The 20,338-nt window shown below is 44.5% G+C and overlaps 8 protein-coding genes across 8 annotated transcripts; 5 read left to right on the forward strand and 3 right to left on the reverse strand.

Moving 5' to 3' along the window:
- The first annotated feature begins 98 nt into the window (after window positions 1-98).
- On the forward strand, window positions 99-974 carry LOC122617994 (augmin complex subunit wac). The gene is made up of 3 exons (XM_043794100.1): window positions 99-273; window positions 331-643; window positions 703-974. The coding sequence occupies exons 1-3, from the start codon at window positions 270-272 to the stop codon at window positions 875-877; spliced, it is 492 nt and encodes a 163-aa protein (XP_043650035.1). The 5' UTR covers window positions 99-269; the 3' UTR covers window positions 878-974.
- Window positions 975-1,179: 205 nt separating this feature from the next.
- On the reverse strand, window positions 1,180-6,320 carry LOC122617992 (staphylococcal nuclease domain-containing protein 1). Its single transcript, XM_043794097.1, has 4 exons — window positions 6,044-6,320; window positions 3,873-4,713; window positions 2,201-3,636; window positions 1,180-1,809 (listed from the first exon to the last, which is right to left on the reverse strand). The coding sequence occupies exons 1-4, from the start codon at window positions 6,134-6,136 to the stop codon at window positions 1,399-1,401; spliced, it is 2,781 nt and encodes a 926-aa protein (XP_043650032.1). The 5' UTR covers window positions 6,137-6,320; the 3' UTR covers window positions 1,180-1,398.
- A 457-nt stretch (window positions 6,321-6,777) lies between these two features.
- Window positions 6,778-7,560, forward strand: LOC122616090 (39S ribosomal protein L17, mitochondrial). The gene is made up of 2 exons (XM_043791376.1): window positions 6,778-7,055; window positions 7,117-7,560. The coding sequence occupies exons 1-2, from the start codon at window positions 6,858-6,860 to the stop codon at window positions 7,450-7,452; spliced, it is 534 nt and encodes a 177-aa protein (XP_043647311.1). The 5' UTR covers window positions 6,778-6,857; the 3' UTR covers window positions 7,453-7,560.
- A 39-nt stretch (window positions 7,561-7,599) lies between these two features.
- Window positions 7,600-8,554, reverse strand: LOC122616092. The gene is made up of 3 exons (XM_043791377.1): window positions 8,433-8,554; window positions 7,703-8,368; window positions 7,600-7,646 (listed from the first exon to the last, which is right to left on the reverse strand). The coding sequence occupies exons 2-3, from the start codon at window positions 7,956-7,958 to the stop codon at window positions 7,600-7,602; spliced, it is 303 nt and encodes a 100-aa protein (XP_043647312.1). The 5' UTR covers window positions 7,959-8,368; window positions 8,433-8,554.
- Window positions 8,555-9,746: 1,192 nt separating this feature from the next.
- LOC122616089 lies at window positions 9,747-11,313 on the forward strand. Its single transcript, XM_043791375.1, has 5 exons — window positions 9,747-9,843; window positions 10,179-10,418; window positions 10,522-10,659; window positions 10,739-10,918; window positions 11,123-11,313. Exons 2-5 carry the CDS (start codon window positions 10,202-10,204, stop codon window positions 11,143-11,145), a joined length of 558 nt encoding a protein of 185 aa, XP_043647310.1. The 5' UTR covers window positions 9,747-9,843; window positions 10,179-10,201; the 3' UTR covers window positions 11,146-11,313.
- A 2,143-nt stretch (window positions 11,314-13,456) lies between these two features.
- LOC122616288 lies at window positions 13,457-17,083 on the forward strand. Its single transcript, XM_043791694.1, has 5 exons — window positions 13,457-13,866; window positions 15,673-16,138; window positions 16,211-16,348; window positions 16,676-16,888; window positions 16,944-17,083. Exons 2-5 carry the CDS (start codon window positions 15,688-15,690, stop codon window positions 16,964-16,966), a joined length of 825 nt encoding a protein of 274 aa, XP_043647629.1. The 5' UTR covers window positions 13,457-13,866; window positions 15,673-15,687; the 3' UTR covers window positions 16,967-17,083.
- LOC122616287 lies at window positions 13,862-15,578 on the reverse strand. The gene has a single exon (XM_043791692.1). It carries the CDS (start codon window positions 15,505-15,507, stop codon window positions 14,374-14,376), a length of 1,134 nt encoding a protein of 377 aa, XP_043647627.1. The 5' UTR covers window positions 15,508-15,578; the 3' UTR covers window positions 13,862-14,373.
- Window positions 17,084-17,277: 194 nt separating the features above from the next.
- Window positions 17,278-18,812, forward strand: LOC122617189 (mitochondrial import inner membrane translocase subunit TIM50-B). Its single transcript, XM_043792924.1, has one exon. The coding sequence runs from the start codon at window positions 17,487-17,489 to the stop codon at window positions 18,717-18,719; it is 1,233 nt and encodes a 410-aa protein (XP_043648859.1). The 5' UTR covers window positions 17,278-17,486; the 3' UTR covers window positions 18,720-18,812.
- Window positions 18,813-20,338: the final 1,526 nt, after the last annotated feature.

The following is a 20,338-nucleotide window of genomic DNA, read 5'->3' on the forward strand; positions in this document are numbered from 1 at the left end:
GCTCTTAAAATTAATTCAACAAAAGAAATCGGCCGCAATTTGCTATGTAGCCCTGAAACACTGCATTTCGCGAGTATCGATGTCTGCAAGTCTATTAAAGGCGGCAATAATCACATTCGGATTGTGCGGACAAGGAAAATCTGGATACGACACTAAGTCCTGCCAACTCAGTCTACATTATTTCCCAGCGGCCTCCTACAAGCGTGCGATTTGAGCAAAGCGGTAGTTTCGGTTTCGGTGCCATCGATAGTTTACGATCTCCATTAAAAATGCGTGAGTTTATTTAAAAAAAAACCCTCGGTAATACAACTAAATATTTCTACGATGCAGAGAATTTGAAGATCCAAGAGGAAATTAACTCATTGATGGCTCTAGGCCAGCACTACGATGAGCAGTTAAAGCTAGCAAGCGTCGATTTGGGCGACTTCTCGGACGATGATATGGCGCTCCTTGACAAATGCGTCCAATATTATGCACTTCTGCACATCCACGACTTCAATCTGAACTACTTGCGCGACTTCTACAGCGCCAAGAAGCGGGAATGCATAGAAAATCGGCAGACCACAGTGCAGCAACGCGTAGAGCTGCAGCGCATCCATTCGTCCATCGATGAGGCAGCTAGGGACGTAGTCATGTTGGAGAGGTATGGGTGAACCAATCCCGTTAGATTTTGAATCCATGACCAAAACCTTTCTGCTGCAGATTTAAAGCCGCTGCGGAAGAGCGGCTCATCCCGGACATCGTCGTTACGCAGCGCAACAGCCAACAGCTTGCAACAAAACAGGCCTTGATGGACAGGCAAAAAACCCTTAAGATTCCAAAGGATTTCAACATTGAAAGTATCATCGAGAAGGTAGATTCACTGGAGCAGCGCTAATGAAGTGTACTGCTTTTGTTTTTAAAAAATTATTTAATTGTATTTACTCAGTAATGCAAAAACACTTTACAAAAACATAAAATCTGCAAATTTAAAAGATGAATGTTGAGGTTTACAAGTTTGGAACGCTTCACACAATCAGAGGATACCCTCTTTTGGTTATTATTTTTTACGGAGGACACGCACTTTAAAAAGGTTCCAATTGTTGCTAGGTTGTGTCAAATATTTATTTAAAGGATCATGATTGAAAAACTAGAAGACCAAATAATAATTTGCCAGCTGCTTAAAGCATACAAAAAGTGTACCGTGTTCTTCCATGCCATTGCTCATATGTATGTATTTGTGTATTCCAATGTGGTATATGTATCATATATATTGGTGTATAGATAGAATTAGTAATTTCATATTCTTTAAGTTGTTGCTTGTTGTTATGTATATAAAGGGCGGGTATGTGGCAGACAATCTTTTCGGCTAGCAACGCGCTCCACGCCACAGGCCTACTCCACGTTTCCAGCCATCTTTTAGCGGAACTCGGGCGCATCATCTTGCGTTATGTCACCATACTTCCAGATGGCCAGATGCGCGACCCGAGCTGCTTCCTGCGCGGCTTTGTACTGATCCACTAGATCCTTGAGCTTCCGCTCTCCACGCTTTTCGGCCAGAACGAGGCCTTCGGCTACAAGCTGCTTTCCGAAATCGGCCTTAGTAGTTGGATCGCGAAGAGTGGCCAAGTGCGGGGACCCAGTCACCTTCAGCTCGACATTGAGTTGAACCTTATGGTTCAAAACGTCCTCGGAAAAGGCACGCAAGGCTTCTTCCTTATCTTCGTTGTCAATTGGCAGGGCGACTAAGGCCAAAGCATACTCCGTGGCGTAGGGCTTTTCGCTGCTGAATGCTGGGGGCAGGGCAGCCAAACGGTTTGTGGGAAGTGTCTAAAAAATAAAAAGGATTCTTTATACTTCCAGAAAAAATGGTTTTAGGTTTGAATATGTCGCAACTCGAAAACTTTTGAAGCGTGGTTCTGGCGCCCCCAGCGACTACGTGCTCTTGTTTCTTGCGCATTTAAACCTGCTACTTTGGACTTAGGTTGACCCAAAAAATATGGGTCTTTCTTTGTACCGTTGAAGAGGCTGCCACACGACTTGAAACGGGGAACACATTTAACGCCGCTGTAGGGTTTTGCTTACGCCATCACGAATCGTAGAAGTCATTCGATGAAGCCTATTTGATTTGGCAAGCTTATGACTCATGCGTTTCACTTTAAGCCGGAAACGGATCTAAGGAACTTGCAGAGATTCAAATGTTAGTCGTAGCTTCACTCACCTCCTTGTTTCCATAATCGATGTACAGGACGGTAGCATTACTGCCCTGCACGCGCTCCACCTTGGCACGGTACCACTGATTATCAAGGGTAAACTGAGCGGCCACCAGGTCACCACGCTTTGGCGTGTACGATCCAGCGATGGGAGGGTTGGACTGGAAGTCGGCGGTAAGCTTGCCCATCAGCGACTCAAGCTTGGATCCGCTCTCCACGGATTGCGCGAAGAATGTCAGAGTTTCGGTGATCTCAGTAACAATAACGTTTTCGTAGTTAACTTTACGCTCCGCCACTACCTTGTCGTCCTTTTCTTCCTCGGTGACAGTTTTTTCTTTAGGCACTTGTTCCACATAGTTGGTCCAGATGTTCTTTTTGGCAGCCTTGGCACGGTCTTCAGCACTCTTCAACTGGCGGTAGTACTCAGATTTCTCAGCACTGAAGTGCACTTCCGCAAGACCCTCTTCTACCAGAGCAACTGACAAGTTGGCACCGCTGTCCGTCCAGAGCCAACCAATCACTGAAGATCCTGCCTTGTCGGTGGTATCGATATGCACAGAAACATCGCGTTGCAAGACACGCTCCCTGGTAAAGGTCAAAGCCTCGTCACCGAATGCTTCTCCCTCTTGGGCAGGAACGCCATTAAGCGCTGGACGAGAGGAACGAGGGCATGAAATCCCAGCAAGCAGGAATGTGACCAGACAACTGTCCTTCGGCACGAAGATTCGGAGGCGGGATCCGCTGGCGACAAACTCCACAATGGCTTCAGTACGCAGAGCACGCTGCCACGATGGCAAGTATTGAACTTTAATTCGGGAATGATCAACAGTCAGGTCGTTTACTCGCAGGGTGGCGTTGTCCTTCTTAGCATGCAGTCCCTTAAGCCCCTTGATGGCCTGCTGTTCGGCAGCAATCAATTGATCATAAGCGGAAGATCTCTGATCGTCGTCCTGGCGGTAGCGAACACATGTTGCCAAACCTTTGGCTACCATTGCCTCAGCCACGTTTTGTCCGCCAATAGAGACGGTGTAGCAGTATTTCTCAGGGAAGTTTTCGCGCGGCGGTGAGATGTAGTCCAGGTTGCACTGAACTTTCTTATTGATCAGTTTCTTACGCAGAAACTCACGGGCATCGAACATGTGAGGAATTTCGTAAAGTGGTCGGTAGTTCTTTCCGCGAGGTGGGGCCTTAACGATTTCCTCGCCATCGGTGCCTACCACAGCGCGTTGGTCGCGTGGCGGCCTGATAGACGAGAAGAAGACCTTCTTCACTTGTCCATTGGAAAGACGTACATTAATAGCATCGCCATTGAAGACTTCCACCACGGTTCCAGAGAAGTCTTTCTCCTTTGAGTTGAAAGCAGGAGTTTTAGCTTGGTAGTCCTGCCATTGGCGAAGACGCTTCTCCTTGGCAAAACGCTCCGCAGCTCGCAGTTTATCAGTGCCTGAAAAGGAGAATCAGACGTTAATTAAATAAATAAGAACAATCGTTATTGAAATTTAATGTCGGCGGGGTGAAATGAACGCAGCGACAGTGATCAGTCACAAAATTCTTGGAATCCGTCGTTTTTCTGGCAGCCGTTTGCAAACAGTAAACAGCACAATCATAGGTGATGTACCAATTTAGTGCTGTGCTGTGCAAGCGAGCTGCGAACTTAATTTTAATAGATTCTGAGCTTACCAGTCTTCATAACAGCCATGGACCAGTCCACACACTTGGCAAGTCCCTCTCGCAGGAGTGATTCCGCAATGTTTCCCTTGGGATATAAGATGGTTCCAATGAAGTTGGAGTTGTTAACCGATTCCAGGCGGATTTCCACATCGCGTTGCAGCAGGCGGGTTTCCACATAGTAGCGAGCCTCGTCAGCAAACGGCACCTTTACACTCAGGTCAGGCTTGCCATCAGCATCCAACTTGACTCCAGGGCAACGAATGCCCGAAATCATCAGCGTTATGTAGTGGAAGTCTGGCAGCAAGAATGCTCGGACGGTGGAACCATCGCGCACGTGCTCGATGATCGCCTTCACGGGGTTTCCTCCGTAGATGTCGACCAGGTGTGCGGGATTCTCATGGGCCCACTTGATGTTGCGAACCTTGTCGACGGCACTAGCGGTGGACGACCATTTTCCTCGGCCTGCTGCACGCGCCTGGTCCTCCAACTCGATGAGGGTTTGCTGCTCGGCTGTGGGACGTCCCTCGCGACGGACCGACACCAGGCCCTCACGGACAATGGACTCGACCACATTTTCACCGGTCTCCTTGTCCTTACCGATCCACACGAATCCGTACTCCCGGTTTGAGTTGGCTGGCTTGTCAAATGTGAAGGTAACCTCCACACCAATCAACTTTTTACGCAAGAACTCCCGCGACTCCCAGGCCCAGGGTTCGTCCTTGGTCTCATCTCCGCCAGCGCCAGGACGGCGGGCCAACTTCGGGGCCAGGACATGCGAGAAAGTAATTTGTTTCTCCGGAGGAGGGGCACCCTTGGTTGCGCGGATAACTACAGTGTCGCCGGAGAGAACCTGAATCAGAATGAGGAGTGAGGTTAAAATTCGATGCACGTGTGGGGTGACTAGAGGTGGAATGGTAACGATCGCCCTATCGGATCTGGGTCCAGAGCGACCAAAAGCACTATCGATATGTGGGCTATTTTAGATCGATTCACGTGAAATTGGAAATTCTTTATGAGCCGTTTTTATGTTTTTTCTAGAACAAAAAATACCTCAATTAAGGGAAAACTAAACAATCGAACTAGATGAGCTATTTAACTAACAAAACACGTGCAGTTCCCAACAGACAGCGCCTGCGCAGAAATCTTCTTGTTTGGTCCTATGGAAATTGTGAGCAATGGTATTTTATTGAATTTACTCGTACTGCAAATGCATTCCGTTAATCCAACTGAAAACAAACTTGTTGCCAAACCGGTTTAGGGTGCCCAAAACTGAGGCATCGTACAAGCGCAGAGGGTATCTGCTCAAATATGAACTAGATACAAAAATGATACATAAAAGAAAATATTGGCCCTCTAAATGTGAGCAAATACCAAAATCCTAAGGTGGGGACATGCAAGTAAGTGTCGCTTTGAGGGCGTCAGCTATTACCTCTTAAATCAACAGGTTTTTCATTCAGCAAGGCTGAATGAATTTCGGGATGTATTCTTTGGTTGCAGGGTGCCAACGTCACCAAACCAGATTGTGCCCGTAAATCTCTGCAGCCGCTGGGAACTGAGTTGTTATCACAGTCGTGGGCCAAAGAGCTGACTGAAAATGGCCGGTGAACTTTGGGCGCTGGCCGCAAAGCCACCCAGAAGTAAAAGTAGATGATGAACTACCCGCACCCAGGGCTAGTTACATTCATAAATAATGGCTTTCGGTGCCTACACGGTCTTCCTTTTCGCCAAGGAGGTTAGAAACGAACCGTTCGGCACACAAATCAATTCTCAGCCAGTGCGTACGGCGGGCGAAAAGAGCTGCAGCCACTTAATACAGTTTTAGAATGCCGGTAAATGGGGACATACGAGATAGCAGTTGCTCAGTAACAACAACAGCCAGAACACCGACCGTCAAAGACGCAGCGTCGAAGAAAATCTGCCAGCTTGGCACCTACGATAACTTTCATTTCTTTGGATCGGACGAGCGTGTGCAACGTGTCACACACGCACAGAGTCTATACGCGTCTCCCTCGCACTTGTCAGAGTTGCACTAGAGCTACTTTGGCAGGCGGCTGCCGCGTTTGCCACGCCGATAGGAGAATAGTACCTTTAGTTTCACCGAACTTTCTTTTCAAGGAGTCTGCGCACTGAAATCCTGAGCCACGAGCTTCTTCCCAGAGTAGCAGACCAATCCGACTTACCTGCTTCACAATGCCGGACAACGACTTTGCAGGCGCTGGCGGGGCGTCTTTTGCTGCTCCGGCAGCTGTCGCGGTGTTCGCTGCTGTTGCCATTTTTTCGATCGAATGCGGGGGAGATACTAGCAGAGGGCCGTGGCACTAGGCTTCAATAGCGGAATATTGCGTTGATTGCGTTTCGGAGCTAAACACCGCTTTCAACCTAATGAAGTTTGACCAAGAGAAGAACCGCTCACAAAATCTAAAAAATTTTCACTGAAGTGACCGTGCTGGCTAGAGCTGGGAGAGGTCAGCGCGATAGTATCGATATCTTCGTGACGACTAGCGGGGCTTGTATTTCGATAGCTGGTGTTAAGCATTTGATACCTTAAAAATCCTTGTTTTCTGTCACTTTAAAAGCGAGTTCGACATTTGATAAAACAACAATAGCCTTTTGTTGCAAGCTTACTTTATAAAAAATATCAAGGCCGGTCAAATTGAGAGGGGCTTAAGATCTTTTAAACATTCATATATAAATATATTTATAAATATTTAAATTAAATTTATTCTCAATTAACATAGGAACATTGGAGTGGTTCCCACTTCTTGCAAACTTTAATTTCAAAAGCATTTTTATCAGCTTAACGAGTGCATACATTTGGAAATTTTGAAAATTACAGTTTAAATTTATCTGTGTGGCAGCCTTAAATGTTCAAATTTTACATTGCAGTCCTTGTTATCGATAGATGAAGCCAGTATCGTTATCGATACTGGGCGCCAGCTGTTCGGCGAATGTTACGTGATTTCTTATTTGTTACTTTGTTAAAACTCAAGTAAAATGAATCAAGCCGATGTAACAAAGCTCATGTCACAGCTGCGTATAGCGGTCAGACCCAATAAACGCAACTTGAAGAATGCCGATGGCCCGGAAGGCCGGCTGCTGAAGCTGCGTAAGACCGTAACTGCGTTGGTGAAGCACGAGCGTATTGAACTGTTCTACAACCGTGCCGATGAAGCTCGTGGCTACGCCGAGCTGGTAAGAGACCAATGGCATACACTAACGGAGGTAGTCCAACTAAAAATGCATTACTTTGCAGCTCATTTCCAATGCCATACGCCATGGGGACCGACACCAAGCCACCATGGAACTGGCGGACTATTGGCTGCTGGAGAAGCAACTGGTTCATAAGCTTTTCAAGGTGCTGGTGCCGCGCTATGAGAACTACAATGTGTCCTTCACTCGCATGTACAAAGCCCCTCGTGACTATCCCGGCATTTACTACAGGCGGTCTGTGCTGGAGCTTCGGGGCAATCCCTACCCTACGCTAGCAACGGATCAGTCTCAGAACCGGAATCTGCTGCACAATGTGCTTCTTGACGAGGCGAGAAAGGAGTTTAGACGTCAAAAACTGTCGGAGTTAGTTCACAAATAGGTCCTTTCACTGGCCGCCTGTTTATTTAGTTGATTAACAAGCAGATTGTTGCTTAGAATTCACGTAAGACTTAAAAGCCTCTTTATTATAAATGTATGTATACACAAATCCAGTTGTTTGAATTAAGAGTCCAGCTTTTACAAGCGACTAAAGTTTGCTGACATTGCAGTGGTTGAAGTAATCCGGTTTCCAATCTGCTGAGTTAGAGGATTAGCTCTATAATGACTATATTTCTAAACGGATAACTTACCCTTTCCCGTAAGACAGGCATCCCGCAACATTTCACAATTGCTGTAGAAGAATTGGTGCTCATTTGTCGACGATGCGCAGACAGGCAGAAACGGATCACAAGTGGTAATGGTGCTGCAGCCTGAGCTGCTGCTCAATACTGGCAGAGATACAGACAGCGCGAGGAACATTATAATGTTGAAGATCAGGAACCAAGCCAAATAAATATTCATTTTGGATGAACACGCAGAATTATTTACTAGCATATTAAACGACATCGTCACATAGAAATTATTGCATAGCAGCAGAGTTTGGGAGCGAATCTCCGTTCGCAGTTTGATCTTTATACATATATATTTTATTTATTTTTCTTTTTCACCGAAAGCCGAAATTGGCTGCCGACATGAACGGCTATCTAACAACTGATAAGCACTGGGGGACCTACGCGCTGATGCATACTAATTCGCTCATGTTCCTGAACCCCAAAGTTACCATGGAAACGAGCTCGGAACACTGACCAATGAATCAATGATAACTTCACCTCTATTTTTCACCGGAAGCTTTTGTTCGCTTCCTCCCAGAGTTCGGTATGAATGGGGTTGCTCAACTGAGTGGAACCCAGCGTTCTTTGTAGTTTCGTGTACATTTAATCCGGCCGGCCCAGATATGCTTGTCAACTAGTTGCACTCTGCAGATGAAATGGTTTTTGGAGAGCCTGTTCAATGGATTCTAAAAACTCGAGTTAAACTAACCAAGCCGATGTTACAAAGTGCATAGCACAGATGCGTGTAGCGATCAGACTTAAAGGTAAGAGACCTCCGGCATTTACCTTTATCCTTCCTTATCCTGCCTTATTCTTTCGCCAGCGTCGACAGAGTTGAATTATATTTCAGAGTAAGCAATGTAATAATTTGTAATTAATAACTTTGCATCGTAAAGTGACGTGTATATAGTAAAAATCTTAAATATTTTAAAAACTTTCTTAGATATGCCTTATAAAATACTTAACTTTTAGATGTAAAAGCTGCAACTACTTAAATGCATATTGTGCGCCTTTACAAGGAGCTGTCTCGGTGCGTCATCAATTTCATGGTTTAAGGTGCGGCTGCAGAGCAGACCGACAGTATGAACACGGGAGGCCGGTCTCTTAATTACATTTGCATTATTAAATTTTATGACAGCTGTTGGGCTCAATAACGCCTACGTACTGACCCCAGGTCGCAGGTTATGGGGCGTTGCAATCCCAATTAAAACCCCGCTACCTTTGACGCAGAATGGAAAGCATTTGTATTTTGTGGAATAAAAGGCACAGATTTGTCGTCTTCATGCTGTCACTACTATTTAAACCTTTATGCATTATACTCCGAAAACTTCTCCAACAGGTGATTTTTAGGTCGAAACATGAGGAACATATTTGATTACCTAGAATTTCTTGGCTTGCATCTGTGGTGTGTATGGTTAGTGCCCAGACATGGGCGGTGCATCGGAGTGCCCGGTAAGGAGCACACGACGACCAAACGAAGACCAATCGTAATAGGGTGGGGCTGGCATAGTGCTACTGAGGAGCAAGGGTCTGCTTTCAGCAAATATTTAGTGCGTCATACGTGGATAATGCAAATAGAACATATTGACCGAACAGGCATTTCTATTACATCACGTGAACGACAGCGTATACATGCGACATTTTCTTGCAGGATATTGTGGGGCATCTTCTTCAGCATATAGCAAACGGATTTGTAAATAAACAAGTTTCGATCTCCCCAAGCAGACCTGGTACGCCCCTATTTCTGCCTAGATTGTGGTCCACTGTATCCAGATAAGCAGCATATAATCCTGGATAAAAATAGAATGTAAAATATTTATGTTTAGAACTTGCGCAGCTCATTGATAAAAGCCCAAGCGCCGGTGCGCACTCTCTCAGTTCAAACGGCCAAAAAGGACATGAAGGCGAAACTGAACGAGAAAAATCGAGAGAACAGGCTTCCTCATGAGCATAAAATCCTGCAAGATATTATACATGCCGTGGCCTTTTATGCTGCTGTTCTTATATCATTTCATTCAGTTTCGAAGAGTCGTGCAACGAGAGCAGTTGATACCATTTGTCCTTAAAGCAAATTCTGCGCTGTGTCTGAGTCTGGAGTTTTTCTGTGTGTATAACTTACGGTTGGTCTCCAATTTTATGGGCTGTGTGCAAGTGAAATTTGAATAAAAGTTTTAGTTTACAAAACAGCTGGGAAAACTGCGCCATAGTAAACTATCAAACTGTGCAGAAAGTGGACAAATTGAGCAAAAATCCAATCTCATGAATATTGATGAAATGTGTCGTGTGTGTATGTTGTATCAAGCGGGCTTGCCAGTCACAATGCAAAAGTGTTCTTTTCAAATAAAAACGAACTCTTTGCTTAATTTTGTTATGCGACTTACGTTTATTCCAACTAGAATTCTCGCAAATGTATCTACCATCTTTTTTCACTGAGGAATGGCTTATTTTTTCGCAGTGGGCAGCAGCAGAAGTCGCACCATGAGAATTAATTGCAACGCGCTCTTACTGGCATCGCTAGTGACTTGGTCGGGGGTGATGTGTAGCACGGTGCTGGGCACCACGGAGGGCCAGGAGACACCTCTAGCCCTTCCCGTGGCGGAGCAGACCCAGCCCACCACGGCCATACAAGGAGAAGTTTGGGAGGAGGACGATCACGAAGTGCTTATAAGAAATGAACGGGGAACCAAGAGCGACGGTGAGTCAGGGGATGGTTGAGCCTTTGGGGATATTGGGAATCTGTGTGAGAGCTTTTCGACCAGGAGGTGCTTTAATACACGGTGGTATTATTTTTCCTCAAGGTTTGTCGTGTCGTTATGGCAAGAATCCGTGGACTGAGTGTGACACCAAAACTAATACGCGTTCAAGAACATTGACATTAAAGAAGGGCGACCCAGCATGCGACCAAACGCGAACCATTCAGAAGAAGTGTAAAAAAGGTAATGATAAAGGACCCCTCGGGTTCCCCCAGAAAAAGGACTTTCGCCAATTATCCTATTCACCCCTCCCAACCAACAGCATGTCGGTATGAAAAGGGATCCTGGTCGGAATGTGCAACCGGGCAAATGACCAGAGCTGATAAATTGAAGGCGAGCAGTGATCCGTCCTGCGAAGCCACGCGGGTCATCAAGAAGAACTGCAAGCCCGGAAAGTCCAAGGACAAAAGTGCCAAGGAGCAGCGGAAGAACAAAGATAAAGGTCAGTTGGCTAGTTTCAAATTTTAAGCAAAACATTAGAAAGTAAATTGAACTCTGGAGTTCGCGAAATTGCATGTAGTGATTTGGGGATTTATCGCAGATATGGTATATGAGTATGAAGATAGATTCGGATAGAGTTCATTTTAATTTGTATAAGCTTTCACGACCATATTTCAATATCCAAATTTCTTTTATTTACATGCAGCTGCTCGCAAAGGACGCGTTTAAGTGATATCAAACTCGATTAATTTAAATTCCAGTGTTATTTTGTTTGACTCCAATGCAAATAACTAAAATTGATTTTTTTAATTCAAAACTGAAAAATCGTAACGACGTCGTTAACTGTCTGCTATGTATACCCAAGAGGCATTTAAATAAAATGCACACATTAATTAATGTTGTAGTTTGATTTTCAAGCAAACGATAACCATAATATAAACGAAAGCTGTACGACGTAATAGAAACCTTGTGGAGTCTAACATATGTATGCAATGCAGAATAAAATATATTCATACAATACCATACCATACCAACATACATAAATACCGACTTATTTAGTTTACTACCCAATGCAAGTCATACGTACATCCAAATTAACTGAAATGATGAAATCTGTAAGGGCAGTTGCCATATTGAAATAAAGGATAATTCTTAAATACAGCTCCCCAGACTGTGTGGCTGTTTGATCCCCTTCATAAATTTAGCAGAGTTGTTCTTCAATGGAATTTAAATAATATTAACCGTAACATCGGAATGAAACCCAAATAAATAAGGAATACTGAAAACATTTTTTCATTCGCAGATAACAAATAAATAAAACACTTAGTGTAAATATTGTAAAAATAAAGACATATGTACTGTAGAGAAACAAATTTCTGAAAGACAAGGAATGAGACGCGACGGTCTAAACACAGATCCATCGTAGTTGCAGTGTAGGCAATTGGCATTTTAAAGTAGTTTACAACTCACTTTTACCGGGTACAATTAACATATAAATTTGGAAGTATGATTCCCAAAACTAATATACAAGTCGAGATGCAGACGTACTTACATACTTACATACATTCATATATATTCTGATCAAAAATTTACCATTTCAAAGACATGGTTTATCTTTTTAATAAACACGTACATATATAAACTTAGAGCGTTAACTACGAATTAATGTATTTATCTGTAAGCAGTTTTACAACCATACCCGTGCATTCAAAACTCATAACTACAAACTCAAGAAGAACAACAGCTCAGTCAAGTACACAGCATTCGAATACAAATTCATACCATCATTCTTAGGGGCAGTTGTCTAAGTCTTTGAATTCCGTAAGGAACAGCATACAAGCTACTCCCCCAAAGCGAAGTGAAATTTGTTTACGTACGTATACAACACAAGAAAAAGTAAATGAACTTTAATAAATACAAATATTACGAAATAAAAAACTCTACCATTTTTAATACAAGTACGCCTATCCGACTCGGATTATGAATATGAATTTCGCTATGATTTTCGCTGCTACTGCGAGTATCTTTCGGGTTGTTTGTTATGCTGCGCTTTTAACTGCGTGTTAGCACTTCCTTTTTTTTCTAAGGAATGACCGACCATGCGCAGTTCGGCTTTCGTGGGATAAAAATGGTAAGTCCGGCTTTTTCTTAAAGGTACCAAATGATGTGGGTAGGCATCCCACAGTACGCGTTTCAGTCGGCAAGTCTGGAAACTAAAAAGCTCAATCCCCGTTTGTAAGTACAAAGGGATGTTGTGGCAATATCAAAACAATAATGGAGCTTAGGTTGGAATTTGACAAGGAAACTAACAACATCTTTTTTTGCAAATCATAATAACTCATTATGTACTCGTGAATAAAAACAGAAACCTTTCTCGGTTCTTTTTCATTTCATACTACCGCTTTAAAGTTGTTTTAGCCAACATGCATACATTTCGTTGGTTTTTTTCATTTTCAGTTTCCTCGTCTGCGTCCGCTCTTTGTTTTTGAACCAAAGTAAATCTGACTCAGAGAAGTCACTCAAAACATGTTTGGCCGAGCTCTCGGATTGCAAGAGGAACTCCAGGAAAAAAAATATATGCTCAGATATGTATACTCAAAAGTGGCTCAAAACTGTATCTATTCGTATTTTGATATACACAATACGCAATAAAACCGCTCAAAGAACGAAGAACTCCAATCTGTTACACAATGCCTGGTCATTGTTTACATTTAGCTTACTTGTGTGCTTATATGCACCCATGCACCCATGCACCCATGCACATACATAGATAAAGGATGGCTTATCTTATCACAGACGAAACAGCGGAGCATGCAAGAATGCTGTTTGTCTTTGTTCATAGGCTTCGATTAAAAGTCGAAAAGGAGAGCGGTATGTATAGCTCCTTCTCCGTCACCTTACAAACTGCCCTGATTTAGAAAAAGCTCTTCTATATTTGATTTATTATGCCCACTTCCCTCACCCACTGCTAGTTCATTAATTCAAAAAACATATATTTTTCATATCAAATTGAGAAGATTGTTTTTAATGAAAACTCCGAAAGGGTCCATAGTTTCCATATCTGCAGTCCGGCAAAAAGCGAACCAGATAAAGGAGGCACATAGAAATTTTTCATCGCTGTGTATATGAATTGGTAAATGGTATAAAAAGCATGTATCAGTCTTCCCGCTCTTCCCGCTGCTCTCATTGGACTCTCTGGACTGAGCAGATTTGGAGCCTCTCGAGTTCGAGTTCATCGGGTTTCGAGTTCATCGAGTTTCGAGTTCGAGTTGCGGCAGTTCGCCCACTCAGTTTGGCCACAGCTCTGAATGCGAGCGTAACGATCGCAAGCCGCCCGTCCTACAGTGAAGTGCATTTTCTCCAATTCCTCAAGCCGCCTCCTCGATTTAAATTTGGTTGGACCACAGCCCACAACCTGAAGCCGTCTTTAATGCCCGTATCTTGTCGAGAGTGAGTTCCCAACGACGGTTTCCGAGTGCGCGTGTGCAGGGCACCCCTTCCTTCTGGTGGTCGTCCGGAGAGAATTCGCGTTGAGTGGAACAGCCGTATAAGAGTGGTTAGGCTGGCGAATTTGGAGGAATGTGGGTGCTGTGCCTCTGAGTTAGGATGCCCTATGATACGAGGGATACGCAGAACAGTAGCTAGATCGCAACTTATTTCTAAAAATACAAGACTGGGTGAAACGCAAAATGGGGATATACAAAATGTATCTGCATGACGACTCATATGCTCGCCAGATGTTCAGCTTGAGTTAAAACTTCAGATTCCCTAAAATTTGGGCCATCTTATTATTTCTGTGTTTCCGTGCTTTTATAAGAAGTTCTTTCGACTGGTTACTTTCTTGAAAAAACCTATAAAATCCTTTATCTTTGAATATAATTTGTCCTTTTAACTTTGCACTCCAATTTCTTGTTCCTCTTTTTTTAATTTCCTTGTTGCATGGTATTCATTTTCTGGTCAAAGTATTGCCTTATTCATAAAACAATCTTCTATTACATTTTTAAGTTTGATTGGACCGTTTCCCGAAGCCTTCGAATCTATTAAAATAAGATATCTGCCTAGATGCATGGTGTCATCCACTTTTTCGTGGACTATTTGGTTCTTTACCTCACGTTGCTGTTTGGCGTATATGATACTCTCCCTTGGGTCCGGAGACACAGAAGTCGGGTATGGAGTTTTAAATGACACACTACTCGGACAACTAAACATGCTTTTGAAAGCTCTTGTTCGCTGTTTTTCACCGATCGAGTTGCGTAAGAAGGCTTTTGGTTTTCCCAACAAAGTGGACAAATACTTGTTTTTCTTCAAGTGGGTTTTGGACTTCCCTCTTTTAGTTGCATTAATCAATTGTTTAAGACTGCGGCGTTTATGCCTTCTCCTGTAATCCACCGGGGTGCGCCACAAGATGTGATAACCTGCATTCGTCTGGAAAATGTCAGATATCTCGGGAGTATTCAGGAACAAAAGGTTTTTCTCAAAGCCGAAAGACGTTTGTGCAAGCCTCAGGGGACCCAAGTCACCGCCATGCCGAGCAGAGCAGCAGTCGGACATCGTCCTGGCCAAGGCAGCAAACTCAGACTCGCCTGATTCTACAAGATCCCTCGCTTGCAGGATTTTATGTAGCGCTTCTTGCTTAGTTCTCTTCACCACCGGTTCACGGTATGAACTGCACCTATCCGATTCCACGTGCTTCACCAGGATGTGGCTGCAGCGGAACGTGGATCCAGGACCTCTATTCCAGGCATCCCTCTCAGTTTCTCGGTCGTCGCTTTGAGGCAGTGTGAAATGTACCTTCCCGGTGATTGTGTCATAGAAATAGGACTCCTTGGTACTCGGAGCAATGCGCTCTTCCCAACCGACTGGCAACTTGTAAGGCATCTTGGAGTTACATTCGCTGGTCAAGATCAATGAACTACTTTCCGATTCAAGTCCGCCAAAAGGATCGCTTTTGACGTTATTACTCCAATCTACACCTTTGGAACTCATACCTACACAACCCCAAGATTCGTCACAAGCTTCCTGATCTCCATTTCCGACATCTTCTACTTTATATATGTCAAACTTGCATTGCGCCGAATTTTCGAAGTTCATGTTCGCATAAATTGTACTGTAATGTATACTGTATATTTATGTGACTGGTATAGGTACTAAACATTTTTAGGTCTTAAAGAAAAATAAGGCAAAGTATTCTTGATTATTTTAAAGCTCGGTTTAATTATATTTTATGCGTTGCTTTAATGCTCCTATTGGTTTTAGGTTTCCGAAATAGTTATGAATCTTATACTGGCTGTAACCACGGCTCTGCAACTAGTTTTGGTGGCATTGGCGCATACCCCGCTATCAATTCGTGGCGAAAGCCTCTCTGATGGCATACGTCTGGTCATGGAAAAGCGGTCGGGCGATGTAGTACACATTCGCCCGGCTCGGGGCACACTGGAGGCTGAGGCAGTCGGATCCACCACCAATGGTGACACCCACCGCACCAAGAATAATCGCAAGGCGAACAAGCCGCAGGAGCACTTCCAGCACAAGGGAACCAGAAAACTAGTGGTTGCGGAAAATGGCGGGGCACTGTCATCGCAGGTATCACAACCAAATCACAAGCAAGGCCACAAAAACGCTGATAAGCAACCACGCCAAGGAGGACCGAAGCAGCAGCGAGGACATGGCCAGCATCATGGAGGCAATAGAAAAGGACCCAAAGCAGTGACTCCAGAAAATGGTAAGCCTTACGACTGCATGGCACAGTATTCAGATCTTTTTAATGAAAAGTTTTGTATTTGCTTGTTGACAGGGTCGACTTGCCGATACGCCAAGAGTGCTTGGACCAATTGTGATCACAAGACCAACATGCGCTCGCGAGTGCTGACCCTCAGGAAAGGAGAGCAAAACTGCCTGCCAACGCGGTCTATACAGAAGAAGTGCAAGAAAGGTAACTTTTATAATTCACAATCATCCTCCTCAATCATCCTCAAAGAGAGGGACGTAGAATCGAGCACTCCCGCAAGAGAGCACAATGGTGTCATTGACCCCAAAGTCACAAAAGCCAAAAATCACTATTGTTGACCCATATACGCGACGTGGCTGAACAATTGAAAGCACAATCCTTCGGCCAACTTCGCCGTTCTGCTGCATCTTTCCCCCACAGCTGGGAAATACTGCAGTTCCTGTTCACTACAATGGAGCGAGTGCATCCTTCATTAAAGCAAATACCAGAAGTTCCTTAGCGAAATTAGTTTTAAATTTTCCGCTTTTATAGGCTGCCGCTATGAGAAGGGTGAATGGTCTCAGTGCGTCGGAGGACAAATAACCAGAGAGGATAAACTGGAACCAGAAGCCACTGGCGGCAGTGATCAAAACTGCAATCCTGTGCGTACCGTCAGCAAGAAGTGCAAAGCCAATGGCAATTCCAGTGGAGGAAAGCAACATGGCCAGAGTCGTCGAACAAAGGAGCAAAAGCAGAAGGATAAGGGTAAGATTGGTGGAAAGAGTTGTGAAAAGTTTGATCAAAATTCTTCGTTTTACAGGAGTCGGTCGCATTTCGTCTTAATAACGCAAATTATTTATTTAATACGTATACGGAAGCCACATTTTTAACATTAATTAAGCAATTTTTAAGTGCTAGCCCGTACGGACTACATGAACGACAATAAAGAACTGGTTTTGTTCAGAGCCTTTTTAAGGACTAAATGCAAGGATTCTCTTAAACTTGAATTTCAAATTCCAGAAATAAGGCTTTCTCCTAATACCCTAAAATGAGACCTTAATTTCATTACACCTGTTATGCATGCTGCTGACCTCCTTATCCTCGAATTCTAGAAAGGCTTGTAGAACAATCGTATTGATAGAACTGGTAGTTGGCCCTGGGTTTTTATTTAATAATAGTCGCAACCGAAAAATAGCCGTCTGCGACAAAATTCAATAAACATTACACAAACGAAAAACGCTACCACTACCCCTCGGCTTGGTAATAGAAAGATGTTAAATTCAATAGTGTTTCGTTAGTTAACTGCAAACCCCCTTTTAAACCCACCGATATTTTGAGAACCAGTCAAATCTTCAAGTTACCAATGTCTTTCATAGCCATTGAAAGGGTGTTATGTGGATGGCCGCGCTTTTGCCGCAAACTTATCATAACCTCGCGGTCGCTGACCTCTGGCTTGTGGCGCGCACTGGTCAAGCAGCCCGGTGCAGCGGAAAATGTTGGAAAACCCGGGATGGAGCTTGGGTGGAGTTCGTGCTTTGGAATCTCAATATTAAACCTCAGCAAGGCATCCGTTGTGTACGTGGGACACCGACGCTACTCGACGTATGAGAAGACGTCTACGCAGATTTTAACGAAGCTCTTTCCGCAAACCTCTGAGGAGCCCAACGACGAGGAGAGTCGTGAGCGGCGGAAACTGGAGGAGGAGGAGGAGATGAAGGAGATGGAGCGGGCTTGGAGGCGGATGAAGCTGGGCTTTGGGCTTTTCGGCATCGGAGGTTTGTTGTTCTCGTTTTGGGCTATCTATTACTTTGGGAAACCGGCACTGGATGAGCAGGGAAATGAAGTTATCGACGATTTCAGTCGTCTGCCTCTGGTGAAGCAGTACATGTGGCGGACATGGCAGTCGGTGAACCACTTTCAGCGGTTCATTCAAGAGCCGTCGAGTCAAAAACTGCTTCCTGAGCCCCTTCAAGCTCCCTACGTGCAGCCGTCGTATACTCTGGTACTTGAGATCAAGGATGTGCTGGTACATCCTGATTGGACCTACGAAACAGGATGGCGCTTTAAGAAGCGTCCTGGCGTCGACCTCTTTCTGAAAGAGTGTGCTAAGTACTTTGAGATCGTGGTTTACACGGCGGAGCAAGGAGTCACTGTGTTCCCGCTGCTCGACGCCCTTGATCCGAACGGCTATATTATGTACCGCTTGGTTCGCGACTCTACGCACTTTGTTGGGGGCCACCACGTGAAGAATCTGGACAACCTCAACCGAGACCTCAAGCGAGTGGTTGTCGTGGACTGGGATAGGAATTCCACCAAGTTTCACCCCTCAAACAGTTTCTCGATCCCGCGGTGGTCGGGAAACGACAATGACTCCACCCTCTTTGAGCTGGCGTCGTTCCTTAGTGTCCTAGGAACCAGTGAGATTGACGATGTCCGGGATGTGCTGCAGTACTACAATCAGTTCAGTGACTCGCTATCCCAGTTTCGCGAAAACCAGCGGAAGCTGAGTGAGCAAATGCACGCCGAGGAGCTGGGAAAAACCAGCAAGTCTAGGTCGGTTGTCAAGAACTGGACACGTGGCTTCATAGGTCATTGAACAGGTTGTGCGTTTGATGTGTCCTTTAACTACTTTCAATTCACGCAAAAAATGTCATTCAAATTTCCAAATAGATTTCAAAGTGCTACCATTTCCGAGCGTCTACTTACTACCGGCTGTTACTAGCCGATAGTTTTCGTCACCAAATTTGATATTGTACCGCTAAAAGGAGTAATTTCCTTGATTATCGTTTACATTCTTAGTAATAGTAATAAAAATTAAATTTAATCGAACCCAAAGTACAAAAAACAGATGTTTTATATTTGGCGGTACATCAATGCTAATGTCAGATTATACGTTTATGCGTTCCCAAAGGGAGAGGTGCACCCACTAGGCGGATACATAACCGAAATGGTGTTGTGAAAAATGATGTGTTGCTGTTTTATATAAATGCAGGATTCCAGCATTATTCAGTCTGAAACGAGCACGCAAACTCAGCAACATGTTGCTGCCATGTGAAGGTGTGCGTGAGCACGTGCCAAAATAAAGCGAAACGGGTAGGTCCTTGAGCGAACTACGACACATGTGTGCTCTTGAAGGACCGTTTCCACAATCAACAATTACGCACTTCACACCACTAGGTGAGTCATGCGCAGTGTGGCTCCTGGGAACATTCAACCGAGTAGTAGAAGAAGTACAGGGAATGGTGCGCCTGTAGCTAGGAACAAGTGCTCATCCATGCCTTCTGTCCAGTTACTTTCGTTGCAGGACAGCTAATTATTTGATTTGGATCCTCCTTATGTTGAAAGGTTGCCCACATGGCAATGCGGTGGCGGAAGTATACTGCGGATGTGCGTGGAAACGTCAAACAGACGAGTCAGGGCGCAGGCGTCGGGTGCATGTGGCACTTTGGCTGGCGCTCTCCCACATCGGCATCCTGCCATCTCTTTGGCTCAGCATCCTTGTAAGCTGTTGTCGGAGCAATCTGGGCATGGGGCAGCTGAAAGGAAAGCAACTTTCCCATTCACGAGCGCACAAGCCGCAGGAATCGCGAGCGCAGACAATTCAGTTCGGCTTTAACGTAATGGACGGAAGGTTTGAATGTCGCTCCTCGGCTCAGTTGTACAGATATAGTCCCACTGCATACAATTGGACTCTTGGAAGATACTACACAACGCATGGCAGTGTGTGTATATAAGGTTGAGTGCCTACGATTGGGAATAAGTAACAGAATATTTCAAATATGACTTATAAGCAAAGCAATTAATACCTCGGCAAGCTTTTGGCAGCATTCGTGACTCGCTTAAATCGACATTTCGATGTCAGTCGGATATCTACTCTCAAGCCTCAAGCCGTGTTTTAATGCCTCAAGGATTCTGCCCTCCTGCATTAGACAATGAGCAGGTGCGTGTGTTTAACTAATGAAATTGTAGTGGGCCTACCTCACCCACTCAATTTAGCCTGTATGCCTTTATCGTTGTGTTTTGTTACTTGTGCATATGTTTGCCTCAACAACCTACAAATAAGAAATTAGCCGAGAGGAAGCTTGTGACTAAATGCATTGACTGCGTATCCTTCACTGCCACACCCTAAAGTGACTGTGCTATCACTCACAGGGGGAAATGACCCACAATCATAACAATGGAGATACAGATGAGAGCTCACATGTAGATATTTTT

Source organism: Drosophila teissieri, chromosome 3L (genome assembly GCF_016746235.2).
Source record: "Drosophila teissieri strain GT53w chromosome 3L, Prin_Dtei_1.1, whole genome shotgun sequence".
Classification (NCBI taxonomy): Eukaryota; Metazoa; Arthropoda; class Insecta; order Diptera; family Drosophilidae; genus Drosophila; species Drosophila teissieri.